Source organism: Erythrolamprus reginae, chromosome 5, assembly GCF_031021105.1.
Source record: "Erythrolamprus reginae isolate rEryReg1 chromosome 5, rEryReg1.hap1, whole genome shotgun sequence".
Classification (NCBI taxonomy): Eukaryota; Metazoa; Chordata; class Lepidosauria; order Squamata; family Dipsadidae; genus Erythrolamprus; species Erythrolamprus reginae.
The window spans coordinates 77,176,953-77,195,078 of NC_091954.1; the positions used below are offsets into that span (position 1 = coordinate 77,176,953).

Consider the following 18,126-nt stretch of genomic DNA (forward strand, 5'->3'; position numbering starts at 1 on the left):
AGCGACCAGTTAGGTCCCACAGAGTTGGCCTTCTCCGGGTTCCATTGACTAAACAATGCCGTTTGGCGGGACCCAGGAGAAGAGCCTTCTCTGTGGCAGCCTCGACCCTCTGGAACCAACTCCCCCCAGAGATCAGAGTTGCCCCCACCCTCCTTGCCTTTCGTAAGCTCCTTAAAACCCACCTCTGCCGTCAGGCATGGAGGAACTGAGATATTCTCCTCCCCCTAGGCTTACAAAAAATGTATGCATGGTATGTCTGTATGTATGATTGGTTTATTAAATTAGGGTTTTTAAATTAACTTAAATATTAGATTTGTTTATATTGTGTTATTGTTGTTAGCCGCCCCGAGTCTAAGGAGAGGGGCGGCATACAAATCTAATTAATAAATAAAATAAATAAATAATAATAAATACCACAGGGTGACTGTTGAAAAAAAAAAACCCACCTTATAGTGTGTGAAACGCAGTGTCATGGATTCATTCAAAAAGCTGTTTCCAGCACTGGCCTATTTGCCTTAATTCTGCAGAATTAAAGTGGCATGTGAAAGTATTAACCAGGGATTATCTTGTGGATAATACAAAATGCTTTCTTAGCAGGTTGGAAAATCTCACATATGCTAAGAAAAGTCTGGTAAGAGATTTCTAGGCTGGCCACATAGAGTCATCAAACAGCAAAACATTTCATTCATACTAAAATAAAGGTATTTTAAAATAGTCAAGAAGAGTTTGAATTGCTCTTCAGTGAGGATGACTGACGGGGAAAGTAATGATTTATGCCATTTCTGGGAAATTTGAGGCTATGAAAAAACCCCATCCAAAGGACAATTTGGTGAATAGCTTTCATTCTCTATTCCAGTGATGGGGAACCTATGGCACGCATGCCACAAGTGGCACACAGAGCCATATATGAACGAACATGAGGCATTGCCTTATGTTAGCTCCAGCGCGTGAGTGCGTGCTGACTAGAAACATAGAAACATAGAAGACTGACGGCAGAAAAAGACCTCATGGTCCATCTAGTCTGCCCTTATACTATTTCCTGTATTTTATCTTAGGATGGATATATGTTTATCCCAGGCATGTTTAAATTCAGTTACTGTGGATTTATCTACCACGTCTGCTGGAAGTTTGTTCCAAGGATCTACTACTCTTTCAGTAAAATAATATTTTCTCATGTTGCTTTTGATCTTTCCCCTAACTAACTTCAGGTTGTGTCCCCTTGTTCTTGTGTTCACTTTCCTATTAAAAACACTTCCCTCCTGAACCTTATTTAACCCTTTGACATATTTAAATATTTCGATCATGTCTCCCCTTTTTCTTCTGTCCTACAGACTATACAGATTGAGTTCATTAAGTCTTTCCTGATACGTTTTATGCTTCCACCATTCTTGTAGCCCGTCTTTGGACCCGTTCAATTTTGTCAATATCTTTTTGTAGGTGAGGTCTCCAGAACTGAACACAGTATTCCAAATGTGGTCTCACTAGTGCTCTATATAGCAGGATCACAATCTCCCTCTTCCTGCTTGTTATACCTCTAGCTATGCAGCCAAGCATCCTACTTGCTTTTCCTACCGCCCGACCACTCTGCTCACCCATTTTGAGACTGTCAGAAATCACTACCCCTAAATCCTTCTCTTCTGAAGTTTTTGCTAACACAGAACTGCCAATAACGGCTCAACAGGCCAATCGGAAGTCCGGAAATGAACTTCCAGTTGGCCCATTGGACTGTTTATCACCCTCCTGAGGGTTCAGGAGGTTTCCCTTAAGCTTGGGTTGAGCAAAAAACAGCCCAACAGGTCTAGCGGAATGCCGGAGGCTTCAGTGAGGCCTGTGTGCATGTCTGGGGGGCAGGACGGGAGTGGGGAGTGGGGTTGTGTGCATACATGGGGAAGGGCATTGCATTATGGTTGGAGGCATGCCTGTTCGTGCTATCGCATGTGTGTGCATCCTTTTGCACCTGAGTCGAAAGAGGTTCGCCATCACTGCACTATTCTTTCAATCCAGCATGCGTGCAGACCTTTCTATTTCTACAAGAGCTTTTGGAATGTAATGATTCAATTGAAGGGCAAACTGAAAAGCAAAATGGTTGAAATGTTCAAAGGATACAAGTCCTGGAAGCTGGGACAAGTAAGGAACTTTAACAGTACCAAAATTAAGAAGCAGAAGTAATTAAAAACGGAAATGTTGCTTGAGCTGACCAAAAAAAAGAAAAGAAAAGTCCTTCTCTTTATTTAATTTACTCGCTTTCTCTAAGGATGGCTTATGAGTAGTGTATTTTTCTTTGCTTTGTCTATAGCAGATTTTACTGAATAAGGATCAATTACAACAAGAATGGCACAGATTGCTATATCCGTAGTAAGTAATATGAAATAAATAATCTTTTTAGATAGATATGAATACAGAGCTGAGCAATCATGCAAATGATGTGTATTTTATCTTAGATAAAGGAAATTACATGGCAAACTCTGCAAACAAAGGGAACAGGAAATACAATAATTCTAAATGTTTATTCTCCAGCACTGTATGATTGATCATTTCTTTGACATGCTAAAGAAAAGCTTATTTTATTATTGATACTTGCAATGGGATATATAATGAGACTAGAGGATAAACACAAGAAATAGAATATTTTTATTGCACCTCTACATCACCCTACAAGTATTTTTATGTCCCAGGCAGCTTCCACCTCTTCCTTGCTTGTGTTCACTTTCTATTTATTCCCTGCATGAACAACTTCACTAGTTCAGGCTACTTTCATTCAGATGTATTCCCTCCCCCCCTTGCTTTCATAGACATAAACTAGAGAATCTATAGTTACTATGCTCTGCCACTCATTATAGCTTTATTATTATTATTATTATTATTATTATTATTATTATTATTATATGTCAATACAACACAGCAAACGAGATCACTATGCTGGATTTCGTATTTCATCACCAGTCGGGCGCTTCCCAAGCACCTAGGACTGCATGATGTAGCGGAGAATTATGTTTGCCGATCCCAGTAAAGCGGCCTTTTGCAATCGACAGATGGAGATTTTGTCAATTCCGATGGTTTTCAAATGTCCGCTGAGATCCTTGGCCCAGTGTGCCAAGTACCACTGGGATCACTTTCACTGGCTTATGCCAGAGTCGTTGCAGCTCGATTTTTAGATCTTCGTATTTCACTAATTTCTCTAGCTGCTCCTCCTCAATTCTGCTGTCCCGTAGGATTGCGATGTGGATGATCCATACTTTCTTTTTCTCCACAATCAGGATGTCTGGTGTGTTATGCTTCAGAATTCGGTCAGTCTGAAGTCGGAAGTCCCACAGCAGTTTTGTTTGCTCATTTTCGACCACTTTTTCGGGCTTATGATCCCACCAGTTCTTTGCCACTGGTAAATGGTAGTTCTGGCACAAGTTCCAGTTTATTATTATTATTATTATTATTATTATTATTATTATTATTATTATTATTTAGATTTGCATGCCGCCCCTCTCCGAAGACTCGGGGTGGCTCACAACAGAAACAATACAAATCCAAAATTAAAACAATTTAAAACCCATTAATATAAAAACAATCATACATCTCATACAAACCATACATAAAGCGAAAATGGCCCAGGGGAATCAATTTCCCCATGCCTGACGACAGAGGTGAGTTTTAAGGAGATTGCGAAAGGCAAGGAGGGTGGGGGCAGTCCTAATCTCTAGGAGGAGTTAATTCCAGAGGGTCAGGGCCACCCCAGAGAAGGCTCTTCCCCTGGGTCCCGCCAGACGACATTGTTTCGTCGATGGGACCCGGAGAAGGCCAACTCTGTGGGACCTAACCGGTCACTGGGATTCATATGGCAGAAGGCGGTCCCGGAAATATTTAGCAAGCATGATGAAAAGTGCAGCCAGTTGTTTGATTCCAAATATGCTTATGCTCCTTTCTTTGCAAATTGTAAATGCAAAACTTTACTTTGCAAAATAACGCTGGTTCACATACCACAGATTCACATACCACCAATCAGGAAATAAATATGTATTTAAAAGTCACCTGTCCTGGAAAGCACAACTTAATCTCTACTTATGAACCAAACATTTCTGAATTAAGGGCACCCAAGAAAGGGGAAATGAAGATAGACTGGTTAAACTAGCTAGTTCACATTTTCAGGCCCAAATTGAATATTATTTTAAACCTGAGACATATTGAATACCCAAAAGGAAAACAAGAAGACTTTACATTTTTATATGAATTGTGCCACTTTCTTATACAGCCTATGTTCTTCTCTGTGTTCAATCTAGTTGATGGCCCAAAAGTCCAATGCTGCTGCTATGCATAAAGGCTCAGTCACTTTCAAATTATTTATAATACCATACTGATACATAAAACATTTGGGTAGTCAAGTTATTTGTTTTCCTTTATGAACTCTGAAGACATTGTGTATTTTACAGTCCATTTGTGTTGAAAAAACATGCAACTTTCCATTAGAAGGTAAAATAACAATAATCTCTGAATGCCTTCTCAGTGTTTCATTGTACTAACCTGCACATTCTTTCTCTCCACATGTGCATTTTATAATATAATAAAAGATGATGGACATATTTTAGAGCAAATCTACAAATATTTAGTTTCCTTAATATTTTGAGTAATATTGAAGCTATTATGATTTAACTTTTTATAATTCTCTGGAAATACTTTATGATAGGATCCGAAACATCTCCATTTCACCTTACTGTAGCTTTTGATAGAAAAACCATGACTTTGGAAAACCAGTAATATGAAAGTGGCAGCAATGCTGCAATGAAATAGTTCTAATGCAATGCAGTTTTTAAACTCAATGACTACGAGGTTATCTAGAATTCAATGAAAACTAGCCACAAATGCAAATAAATTTTAATTCTAACTATATTCTATCCTTGTGAGTTATTGAAGGTATTTGACTATTCAGCATGATTACCTAACATGCAAATAAATGACTTTGGGTAGCTCCCAGGTTTCAATATGCAGATGGCACCCAGCCATACCCTCCTAGTGTATTTAATTTTGGTAGTCACTGTTGTGTTTTTCCCCCCACAGTACACCAGACACTACAGTATATTGATCTGATGTAATATACCAAAGAAAAAAGGTACATCCCAGAAATTTAACATTCAAAAAGAAAAGAGTCCCACTTCTTTACTGAATTGCAAGATGGATCCTGCTATGACAAAACTTCAGGAGTACCACTCATAAATCTGAAAGGAGCTATCAGCTTAAGGTAGAAACATAGAAACATAGAAGACTGACGGCAGAAAAAGACCTCATGGTCCATCTAGTCTGCCCTTATACTATTTTCTGTATTTTATCTTAGGATGGATATATGTTTATCCCAGGCATGTTTAAATTCAGTTACTATGGATTTACCAACCATGTCTGCTGGAAGTTTGTTCCAAGGATCTACTACTCTTTCAGTGAAATAATATTTTCTCACATTGCTTTTGATCTTTCCCCCAACTAACTTCATATTGTGTCCCCTTGTTCTTGTGTTCACTTTCCTATTAAAAACACTTCCCTCCTGATCCTTACTTAACCCTTTAACATATTTAAATGTTTCGATCATGTCCTCCCTTTCCCTTCTGTCCTCCAGACTATACAGATTGAGTTCATTAAGTCTTTCCTGATACGTTTTATGCTTAAGACTTTCCACCATTCTTGTAGCCCCCGTCTTTGGACCCATTCAATTTTGTCAATATCTTTTTGTAGGTGAGGTCTCCAGAACTGAACACAGTATTCCAAATGTGGTCTCACCAGCGCTCTATATAAGGGGATCACAATCTCCCTCTTCCTGCTTGTTATACCTCTAGCTATGCAGCCAGGCATCCTACTTGCTTTTCCTATTGCCCGACCACACTGCTCACCCATTTTGAGACTGTCAGAAATCACTAAATCCTTCTCTTCTGAAGTTTTTGCTAACACAGAACTGCCAATGCAATACTCAGATTGAGAGTTCCTTTTCTCCAAGTGCATTATTTTACATTTGGAAACATTAAACTGCAGTTTCCATTTATGCAAAGCAGCAAAGGCACTAATCAATGAATGTGTATGCCTTGTCCAATACAACAGTAAATATATTTCCCAGAGTAAACAGATACTGTAAAAATTCTCAGTAATTTAAGCTGACCTACCTGGGAGACCTTTCTGACAACATCGCTGCCCACACCAAGTCCCTGCACAAAGGAACGGACTGCAATAAAGGCCCTTGTTGCCTTGAGCTTCAGGTCCCTTGGAATCTCTCCAAAAGGCTTATGTTGTTCCGAGTGCTTCACTATGCAGTCCATATATTCATCCGGAAGCTGGTACTGGGGATTCATCAACTTGAAGAGCCGCTCTAGCAGGTGAGTCCAAAATTCATTGAGGGCTTCTTCTAAGTTGATGTTGGGACCTCGATAATAATGTCGCAGTTCACTATACAAGTCTTTGAAAAGCTTTACGTTCTGGAGATAAAGGTCTCCGTACATACCAGGAAAGGTGTCATAAAGGGCCTTCTCTGACTTGTTTAACAAATCCTGGAAGTAACCTGAAATCAAAAAAGTAGGAGAAACAGGTCACTAGAAGAATCTGGAATTTCTGGAATGAAACTAACCTGAATGAAAGACATTTTCAAAATAATTTATTGTACCATTGCTAAAAGGAAATGAAAAAACATGGTATGTTAAGTGTGCTGGTATCTTGCAGTGTCCTCTCTAAATTTTTTTGGGGGTGAGCGGAAAAGTATAGTGTCTGAGCGGCAGTCCCTTCGGGACTGGGCGGCACAGAAATAATAATAAAATTTCCCTCTCGGCTTCTGGGCAGGTTTGGAAAACTCTGAGTTGATGATGATTTTTAAGTGAGCGATTGCTCACTGCTCAGCTTAGAGGGAACTATGTCTTCAAGCATAGAAAATGAAAACATATCATCTGCATCAGCGGCAGGATCCTCTTACCTTTTCCTACCGGTGTGTGGCGTGCGCATTGTGATGTTTCGTGCAATTCTGCTTCCACGCATGCACAGAGGGATGATTTTACTTCTGTGCATGCTCATAAAGCCAAAATTTTATTTATTTATTTATTTATTTATTCGATTTTTATGCCTCCCTTCTCCTTAGACTCAGGGCGGCTTACAACATGTTAGCAATAGCACTTTTTTAACAGAGCTAGGCTATTGTCCCCACAATCCTGGTCCTCATTTTACGCACCTCGGAAGGATGGAGGGCTGAGTCAACCTTGAGCCGGTGATGAGATTTGAACCGCTGACCTTCAGATCTACAAGTCAGCTTCAGTGGCCTGCAGTACAGCACTCTACCTGCTGCGCCACCCTGGCTCATATCATCAAAAATTAGAAAAAAAGATGGTGGCACGCATGGACCGGCAACGACAGCACTGGAGCTCTTTCGCCAAAATTGCATTATCGGTAGGCTACTACTGGAGCAGTGCACTAGATCGCATCGGTAGGAACCCACCTCTGATCTGCATTGTACTGTTTGACTGCATAGATGCAAAACAAGATTTACATTCAGAAATTAAGGAGCCAGGGTGGCGCAGCAGGTAGAGTGCTGTACTGCAGGCCACTGAAGCTGACTTAGATCTGTAGGTCAACGGTTCAAATTTTATCACTGGCTCAAGGTTGACTCAGCCTTCCATCCTTCCGAGGTGGGTAAAATGAGGACCCGGATTGTGGGGGCGATATGCTGGCTGTGTTTAAAAGTGCTATTGCTAACATATTATAAGCCACCCTGAGTCTAAGGAGAAGGGCGACATAAAAATCAAGTCAAGTCAAGTCTAGTCAAATCAATAAATATCCCAAAAATCTCATGCCCAGAATAATACTTCTTCAACATTCCCATGAATGTGTAATGAACACTACACATTCATATTTATTGTATATTCATATTTATTCATATTTATTGTATATTTGGAAATCAGGCACTGATGAAATTTTGGCAAAAAGTTATGTGAAATATACCCAAACATATTTTAATGAAATAGTGGCAGATAACAATTACATTTAGGTTTGATCATACTGCTTAATTAATGACAATCACTATGTAAATCAATATGATAAAAGGTCAAAAGGGTTAAAAGATGTTAAAAGGTTCTTTCCCATGCCTCTGTGCATAGGTTTACTGTCTTATTTAAGAGAATATATCAACAATAAATATATCTAGTAGTTCTATGTATGAAGAATAAAAGCTTTCAATAATTGCTTTTGGTATTAAAAGAAGACATTTAGAAAATTATTTTACAACTTACCAATCGTTTTTGATTTAAAAGGTACAACATGACAGGTAGCATGCTAGTTCATTACCACCAATCTAACATTTATTAAGACAGCAAATACTATATCTTTTCAAAGCATTTTTCCATAGTGCTGGGACATTATTTCCTTTTAGATATAATTTGTGAATAATTATACTAACAATAGCAGGTCATTAAATACTGTAATGCTAGTACACTTTAGTGCAAGGCATTCTCTGTAAAACAGAAAAAAAGAACTAGGAACTCTATTAACCCTAAAAGATATCACTCTGAGGTCCCGAAGTCTGTTGGGGATGCCAGAACAATTTGGCTATTGCAGTTGATCAATCATACTTCAACTACAAAGTACAAGTACTTCTACAACAAAGAATATGCAGTTATAGATGCAAATTATGAGAAAGAAATATTAATATTTCAAGAGGTGGCTGAAGTGTTTTTTGCCTTTAAACTTAATAAAAGCCCAGAAATCAGCAAAAAGTTATTGTAGCCCCTCAAAAGGCACTGCTTCTTGAACAAATGGTATATCTCATTGTTTTTGCAATGAGAGTTAAAATCATTTATAAGTGGTAAACAATTCATAGTTATGGCAAGGGGGACGTTTGCACATGTTCGCCTGGTGCACCAGTTGTGGCCCTATCTGGACCGGGACTCACTGCTCACATTCACTCATGACCTCGAGGTTCGACTACTGTAATGCTCTCTACATGGGGCTACCTTTGAAAAGTGTTCGGAAACTTCAGATCGTGCAGAATGCAGCTGCGAGAGCAATCATGGGCTTCCCTAGGTATGCCCATGTTACACCAACACTCCGCAGTCTGCATTGGTTGCCGATCAGTTTCCAGTCACAATTCAAAGTGTTGGTTATGACCTATAAAGCCCTTCATGGCATCGGGCCAGAATATCTCCGGGACCGCCTTCTACCGCACGAATCCCAGTGACCAATTAGGTCCCACAGAGTTGGCCTTCTCCGGGTCCCGTCAACTAAACAATGCTGTTTGGTGGGACCCAGGGGAAGAGCCTTCTCTGTGGTGGCCCCAACCCTCTGGAACCAGCTCCCCCCAGAGATTAGAACTGCCCCCGCCCTCCTTGCCTTTTGTAAACTCCTTAAAACCCACCTTTGCCATCAGGCATGGGGGAATTGAAACATCTCCTCCAGGCCTATACAGTTATGTATGGTATGTTTGTGTGTATGTTTGCTTTTAATAATGGGGCTTTTAGTGTTTCTTTTAAATTGTTAGATTTGTTATATATTGTTTATTATTGCTGTGAGTCTACGGAGAGGGGCGGCATACAAATAATCAAATCAAATCAAATCAAATCAAATCAATCAATCAATCAATCAATAAATAAATGATATAAAAGAGAAAATATTTTAGTTTTTTAAATGTTAATGCTGTTATACATTAAAATGAGCAGATTGCTTGGCTGCCATCGTAATCATCACCATTGGCAACCTTCAGTCTCAAAAGACCATGATATTGTGCTCCGGAAAGAGTTCCTAGAGCAGCATCTAGTGTGGTTAAAAAGGCCAATCTGAGAGTGGGAATCTCTTCCACATTCAGGGCGGATCCGTTCCGTCCCCTGCCCAGTCCCCAGATTTTGCTGATTCCAGGACTGCCTCTTTGCCTCGGTCTGCTGAACAAGTGTCTTCTTGAAATGGAGAAGGCCATGCTACGTCTTTAACTTTGAAGCTGAATGATAAGAGGTCAAGGTTTCCCAGCTGTTAAAGACCATTCCTGTTCTGCCGGGCTCTCTGATAGGAGCCTCCCGAAAATTCAAGGATACAAATTTCAGACACACACACGTTTGAAAATTCAAAACAATGCTCTTTATCACAAAATTCAAAATAAACAAAGCACTCTTTTTGTATTGCAAAGAGCACTCTTCCCAAAACAACCGGGTAGTCTGTACAATTTCCCTTAAGCAGTCATTAAGTACTTAGCTAGCAGCTGTGAAGAAACTTCACGCCCCTTCTTCTTCCAACAAAGTGAGACACACACACACACACGTTGCTCTTCTTTGGTTTCAAAGGCGTGAAAAAGCAACAAAGTCCAGCAACACAAGATTCCTGACAAACTCCGATCAGATATTCTTCCAAACCCACATGCTGCTATTTATAGCAGCAGCCCTAATTACTGCAGCCCCACCCAAACACAGGTGGCCTCATTTTTTCTTGTAATAATCCTTTAGTTGTTGTCTCCTATCCATCACTCTACGCATGCGTGGATGTGTCATTAATTCTTGTTCAGAATCCAAAGATGATACAGATGATTGATCTCCTCCTGGGCTATCTGCCAAACTTCCCTCTTCCCTGTCACTCATGCTGCCTTGGTCAGAGGAGGCTTCATCGGCAGATTCCATCGGGATCAAAACAGGCCTGCGGCATGTGGATGTCTCCCCCACATCCACCTGCACATTTATTGGGGCAGGAGCTGGGCCAGAGCTAACCACAACAATTCCCAAGGCCTTTAAATCCCTCTTACAGATCTCCTTATATTGCAGCTGTGGTCTCCCTCGGGGTCACTTTCCCTGCACTAGTTCACCATACAGGAGATCTTTCGGAATCTGCCTATCATCCATTCTCACAATATGGCCAAGCCTGCGAAGAGTCGCTGTTTCAATAGTGTATACATGCTAGAAATTCTAGACTTTGTCATGCCAAGTGATGCCAAGGATACTTTGGAGACAGCACAGATGGAAGGTATTCAGTTTTTTCTCTTGCCATGCATAAAAAGTCCAAGACTCACTGCAATACAAGAGGGTGCTCAGGACACAGGCTCTGTAAACCTGGATCTTTGTATGTTCTGTCAGCTTCTTATTAAAGCCATACTCTCTCTCTGTGAGTCTAGAGAATGTGGTGGCCACTTTACCAATATGTTTATTCAGCTCAGTATCTAGAGAGAGAGTGTTGGCAATGGATGATCTCCAATTCTTGTGCAAAGATTGTATTATGAATACATGTCCTTGATCCATGACTTGAATTTTTTTCAGGATGATTGTTAATCCAAAATCTTGGGAGGCCTTGCTAAAACAGCCAATGAGTCATTGAAGGTCTTTGGCAGAAGGAGCAGTATTGGCAGCATCGTCAGTGAAGAGGAAACCCCGTAAACATTTCAGCTAGATTTTAGACTTTACTTTCAATTTAGAGAGGCTAAAGAGTTTTCTATGTGATCTGGTCTGGTGATAGAAACATAGAAACATAGAAGACTGACGGCAGAAAAAGACCTCATGATCCATCTAGTCTGCCCTTATACTATTTTTTGTATTTTATCTTAAGATGGATATATGTTTATCCCAGGCATGTTTAAATTCAGTTACTGTGGATTTACCAACCACATCTGCTGGAACTTTGTTCCAAGGATCTACTACTCTTTCAGTAAAATAATATTTTCTCATGTTGCTTTTGATCTTTCCCCCAACTAACTTCAGATTGTGTCCCCTTGTTCTTATGTTCACTTTCCTATTAAAAACACTCCCCTCCTGAACCTTATTTAACCCTTTGACATGTTTAAATGTTTTGATCATGTCCCCCCTTTTCCTTCTGTCCTCCAGACTATACAGATTGAGTTCATTAAGTCTTTCCTGATACGTTTTATGCTTAAGACCTTCCACCATTCTTGTAGCCCATCTTTGATAGACTCCCTCTGTTACAGTTCCGCAAACATGAGAGCAAAAAAGATCCCAAATAGAGTTGGCGCAAGGACGCAGACCTGTTTCACTCCATTTCAGATGTCAAAAGAATCCGATGTTAAGCCATAAAAAAATCCCGTGCCCTTCATTTCCTCATGAAAGAACCTGATGATGTTGAGGAGCTGGGGTGGACATCTGATCCTGAGAAGGACTTTATAAAGGCCATCTACTAATCAGGTCAAAAGTTTTTGTAAGATCTATGAATGCTACCAAAAATGGCTGTCTTTGTTCCCTGCATTTCTCCTGTAGCTGCCTAAGAGAAAATACCATTATCGGTAGTGGATCTGTTGGCTCAGAATCCACACTGTGATTCTGGATAGACTGTCTCTGCAAGCACCTGGAGCGTCTTCAATACGACACGGTCAAGCAGCTTCCCTACCACACTAAGAAGAGAGATGCCACGGTAGTTGTTATAGTCGCCCCTGTCACCTTTGTTGTTATACAGTGTGATGATATTTGCATCATTCATGTCCTGTCGCACTCCGTCTTCCCTCCAAGAAAGAAAGAAGATTGCATGCAGTTCCATGGAGATGATAGGTAATACCACAGATGCATTTAAGCCATTGATTCCAGCTCCTTTCTTTTTGCAGGAATCCAAATTAAAGTACAGTGATACCTTGTCTTACAAACTTAATTGGTTCCGGGACGAGGTTCTTAAGGTGAAAAGTTTGCAAGACGAAACAATGCTTTCCATAGGAATCAATGGAAAAGCGATTAATGCGTGCAAGCCCAAAATTCACCCCTTTTGCCAGCCGAAGCGCCTGTTTTTGTGCTGCTGGGATTACCCTGAGGCTCCTGTCCCTGGGAAACCCCACCTTCAGACTTCCGTTGCCAGCGAAGCGCATGTTTTTGCACTGCTGGGATTTCCCTGCTGGGATTCCCCTGCAGCATCACAAAAACACGGAAGTCCGGAGGTGGGGTTCCCCATGGAGGGGAGCCTCAGGGGAATCCCAGCAGCGCAAAAACGGGGGCTTCGCTGGCAATGGAAGTCCGGGGGTGGGGCATCCCAGCGGCGGCGGTGGGTTTGTAAGGTGAAAATAGTTTGTAAGAAGAGGCAAAAAAATCTTAAACCCCGGGTTTGTATCTCGAAAAGTTTGCATGGCAAGGCGTTTGTAAGACGAGGTATCACTGTATTATGAATAGATTCAATCCAGTGGAATACCATCTCTCTGGGCAACTGGTTTCACCATCTAGCTATTCTTATCATTAAGATATAGGTTCTGGTCTGCCTTCTAATAACTTTTATCCATTATTTTGTATCCTGGACTTTGCAATAATATAGATAATGGGTCTTTGATTTCTATGTGGCATTCTTTCAGATATTTGATGAATGCAAGCCACTTCTGAAACAAAATTGCTATGAAAATTACAGGGACTTGTTCAGGCAGTTTCTGAGAATCAGATATTATTACAGTATTATTCATATGCTTTGGAAGTCATTTATCTGTTGATTCTGCCTCCACTTCCTCCTCTGCTATATCACACTACTATTCCAGGATAGTACTGCCAGGTCAGCTATTTTATCCTACCTCCACCTATTTTTTATGTTTTTGAAGAATTTTATATTTATCTCTGTTAAATTTCAATGATCTATTTCTCTAATTAATGAAGATTAATTAGCGACCGATTAGGTCCCACAGAGTTGGCCTTCTCCGGGTCCCGTCGATTAAACAATGTTGTTTGGCGGGACCCAGGAGAAGAGCCTTCTCTGTGGCGGCCCCGACCCTCTGGAACCAGCTCCCCCCGAAGATTAGAACTGCCCCCACCCTCCTTGCCTTCCGTAAACTCCTTAAAACTCACCTCTGCCGTCAGGCATGGGGGAATTGAGGCATTCCACCTCCCTCCCCTGGGCCTATATAATTTATGTATGGTGTGACTGTGTGTATGACTGGTTTAATAATGGGTTTTTTAAATGTTTTTTAAATTTATTAGATTTGTTGTGAATTGTCTTATTGTATGCTGTGAGCCGCCCCGAGTCTACGGAGAGGGGCGGAATACAAATCTAATAAATAAATAAATGAATTACTTCTTACAATGCAAAAATATTGAAATTTATATGACTCAGGACAGATCCTTATGGTATTCTACTCAACATTCTCCAATATATTGATCTCTCTTTAAGTACAGTAAGTGCCCCAAGAAAACCATTTTGGAGAATCTACATATGTAAATGGACAAGACATAATCTTTCTTTTAGATGAATAAGATATCTCTTGAAATAACTATATCACAAGGCAAGTTTATGCATATACTTCAACTGTAACTCTCATGTGTAATTTAGTCTTAAAGATTAGTAGCTGTTCTATATTCACTAATGCAAGATCTACAATAGTTTCTGACAGGTGAGAACGATCTCTCTGATTTAAGAGAACTCATCCAATCTTTTAATTGAGTCTCTAAGGTCCTAATAACTAGGTTATTACAACAAGAAAATATAATACTTGTAATTTAAAACCAGAGAAGAAATAACATGGGAGAAATATGTGACATTAACAATCAAGTTGATACATACTAGTTTCAGATTAGCCTCTGTTTATCATATGGGAAAAGTTTAGGAACCACAGCCTTTGTCATAACAGATTAATGCCTGATCTCTTCTATTAGGTTGGAAAGAATGTAAATATTATTACAAATAATGAGATTACAGAATTCACATGTAGTATGTCCAGTTTCACTGAATATATGAGATGTAGCCTTATGAAGACAATTGTAAAATAATGTATTGATGAAAATCAGTCCACAATTAGTCTAAAATAAGAGCCTGGTTCAAAGTACACTAGACTCCCAATTGTAGGATAAAAATCTTCTTTTAGTAATTCTCATGAAAAAAGGAAGATTGGTCGCAGAATGAATTACCGTAATATAATGTACAAGTCAGTATAAATACTTAATAATACATTGCAATGAATATGTTCAAAGCAGCTTATAAACTGCTCAAAAAATAAAGGGAACACTCAAATAACACATCCTAGATCTGAATGAATGAAATATTCTCATTGAATATTTCATTTGCATAACAGCATGTGAAATTTACTGTCAATTAGTGTTGCTTCCTAAATGGACAGTTTGATTTCACAGAAGTTTGATTTACTTGAAGTTATACTCTTTGGTTTAAGTGTTCCCTTTATTTTTTTGAGCAGTGTATATTTTAATCTATATTAAGTCTAATGCATTTATAGTCCTCTAAAAGCAAGGTTACTAAAGCATTAGATCTGCAGAAGGCAAATTGTGTCTGAAGATGATATGTACAGAAGAAAAGTTAGTTTTCAAAGTAGACCATCTTGCTGAAAGATGAGTGCTTCTTAAAATTGACATATGCATTATTATTCTTTATTTACTTTTTAAATAGCCTTTGAACAAGAGTCCTAAAAACCTTTTGGATGATGAACACATTGTGAGGTTTGGGAAGTTATAAGCATTCTCCAAAACAATTGTCTTATAGGGTGTCTAATTATGAAACAAGAATTTATCAAAAGGTTAACTGTTGAAGATTAGCCATGCTTTGAAAACAGGAGTGGAAATGGATCAAATATTATGCAATACCAGCTCAAATTCATTAAGTAAGGCTTCTTCTATGATAGTTACTTTAAAGCAGGGGTGGGGAACTATGGCCTTTTTATGACTTGTGGACGTCAACTCCCAGAATTCCTGAGCCAGTATGGTATATGCCACCTGAGTCACCTCTGGTTTAAAAGACAGAACACCTTAGCTAGAGGGCTAATACTTTAAAGTATATATATATTTCATATCTGCACAGAATCCTGAAAACTATATTGCTCTGTTGAATAACAGAAAGATGTTTTGCCGATGCTTGTATGAAGCCAAAAATATTGCTTCTGAAATATTTTGAAGTATGTTATTTACAGCTCTGCAGATCCTTCTCCTTCCTTTCTTTACCATCAGTTTTCTTCTATCAGCTAATTAGGATTAGTTAATGTAGGGGTTCCCAACCCCCAGTCCATGGACCGGCATGGGGCTGCAGCATGTCAGCAAACAAGTGAACCATGGAATGCAGGCACCATGCAAAACCATGCCCCCTCTGGTCTGCGGAAAAACCTTTAAATAGAAATTTAAATCATGTGTGCATGGCTGTATGTATATTTATATCTGAGAAAATTGTATGCAAATACAGTGGTACCTCTACTTAAGAACTTTTGTAGATAAGAACTGGGTGTTTAAGATTTTTTTGCCTGTACTTGAGAACCATTTTCTACTTAAGAACCCAGGAAATTTGAGAACGGCATGAAGGCACAGCCAGTTTCCTGCCATTCCTACTTTAATTCCTGCCATCTGGAGTGCCAGAGGAGCCTTTTGGTGGCGCTTAAGGAGGCTTTGGCAGTCCAGAGTGAATGAAGCATTTTCCTTTCTCTGGGCACTTGGAGAGGGAATAAACCTCTGCCAGTGCCCAGAGAAAAGAAATGCCCCCTTTGCTCTGGGCAACCGAAGAGTCACCACAGCTAAGGAAAGGTGCCAGTTACAAAGCGAGCAAGCGAGAGGAGAGGGGAGCCCTTCAGCATGGGAAGGAAGAGGCAGCAGGTAGCAGCAGCAGCAGCCAGTGTATGGGAGGCAGTGCATGGGAGGCAGCATCGCGCTGGGTGTATTGGAAGCACATGCTCCTCCTCGCCGCCTAAGAGTCTCTCTTTTTTTCTTATGCCTTAAAGTTTTGGATTTTTTTTTATTCCCCTCATCTCACCTTCTTCCTTTCAGCAATGACTCTCCTCCTCCTCTTCCTCCTCTCACCCAAATTCCGAGCTTTTATTTCTTTGCTAATGGGTTTGCACGGATTATTGCTAGATAATATTTTCTGAATTCCATATAATGCTGTTAAATTGTGATTGTTGATCTTTTGGGAATGAATACCATTCCAATTTAGTAATTGTGAATTACTGTGTTAAAGAGGATGGAGCTTCTCAAGGGACCCGTTAATTAGCCCAGGTTCCTAGTTTCCCAGTTTTCAAGTAACAAATGGTCCAAATCTCTAACCATTGCAGAACTTCTTCCACCCAAATAATATTTCAGTAAATTTAACCAACTCGTTTAATCCACACTTTAATCTACTGTAAGTAGAGAGGTAAGTGCACCGTTGCCACTTATTTCCGGAATAGATTTTGAACCCAAATATTGGTTGTTTTGAATGAAGCAGAATTTTCTGTATTCAGAATGAAACTAACGAATCAAAACTTTATCCAGCTCTGAACACCACATAGCACTATTGACAGTTTTATGCCCTTCCTGTTTTTTCCCGTGTAAGTTTCAGAGATTTCTGGCGATGTTTCGACGAGGGCCCACTCGTCATCTTCAGGCTGGTGCTTTTGTCCTTGTGCTAGGGCAAGTCCTAGCACAAGGATAAAAGCACCAGCCTGAAGATGATGAGTGGACCCTCATCGAAACGTCGCCAGAAATCTCTGAAACTTACACGGGAAGAAACCCGAATATGCCAAGACCTTCATACCTGTACCCGTGAAAATCTACGAAAACACACACACACATACACACACACATAAAATAAAAAGTTGAAATTGCTCCACTCAGTAGGACTGATACTAATTCCCAGGCAATAAATTTTAAGTAACACTATCTACATACTGTATATACAGTGGTACCTCATGATACGAACTTAATTGGTTCCAGGAGGAGGTTCGTAAGGTGAAAAGTTCGTAAGATAAAACAATGTTTCCCATAGGAATCAATGTAAAAGCAAATAATGCGTGCAAATCCTTCAGGAAAATCCCAAAGGGAGGCGAACAGAGGGCAGGGAGGAGCAGCTAAAGGGGCGGGTGGAAGAAGCAAGGCTAGGCTAAAGGGTGAGTGGGAAGGAAGAAAGGCAAGGGGGGCACCCCTCCCTTTTCTTTCTTCAAAAGACACTCTTTCAGTGCCTGCAAACAAGCTGTTCTCCTAGTTATTTAAATGCAGTCTTTTCCCCCTCCAAGCTGCCCCTCCCTTTTCTTTCTTCAAAAGACACTCTTTCAGTGCTTGCAAATACGCTGTACTCCTAGTTATTTAAATGCAGTCTTTTCCCCCTCCAAGCTGCCCCTCCCTTTTCTTTCTTCAAAAGACACTCTTTCAGTGCCTGCAAATACGCTGTACTCCTAGTTATTTAAATGCAGTCTTTTCCCCCTCCAAGCTGCCCCTCCCTTTTCTTTCTTCAAAAAAAAGGGGGGGAAGAAACCCCTTCATCCCAGCAGCAGTGGCT

General features: G+C 40.0%; 1 protein-coding gene across 1 annotated transcript in view; it reads right to left on the reverse strand.

Moving 5' to 3' along the window:
* The window catches only part of GPC1 (glypican 1), a 253,882-nt gene that overhangs the window by 33,678 nt on the left and 202,078 nt on the right, over nt 1-18,126 (reverse strand). Inside the window, exon 3 of the mRNA XM_070753246.1 lies at nt 6,135-6,526. Coding sequence (XP_070609347.1) covers nt 6,135-6,526 — 392 coding nt within the window. The remainder of the gene's footprint in view (nt 1-6,134; nt 6,527-18,126) is intronic.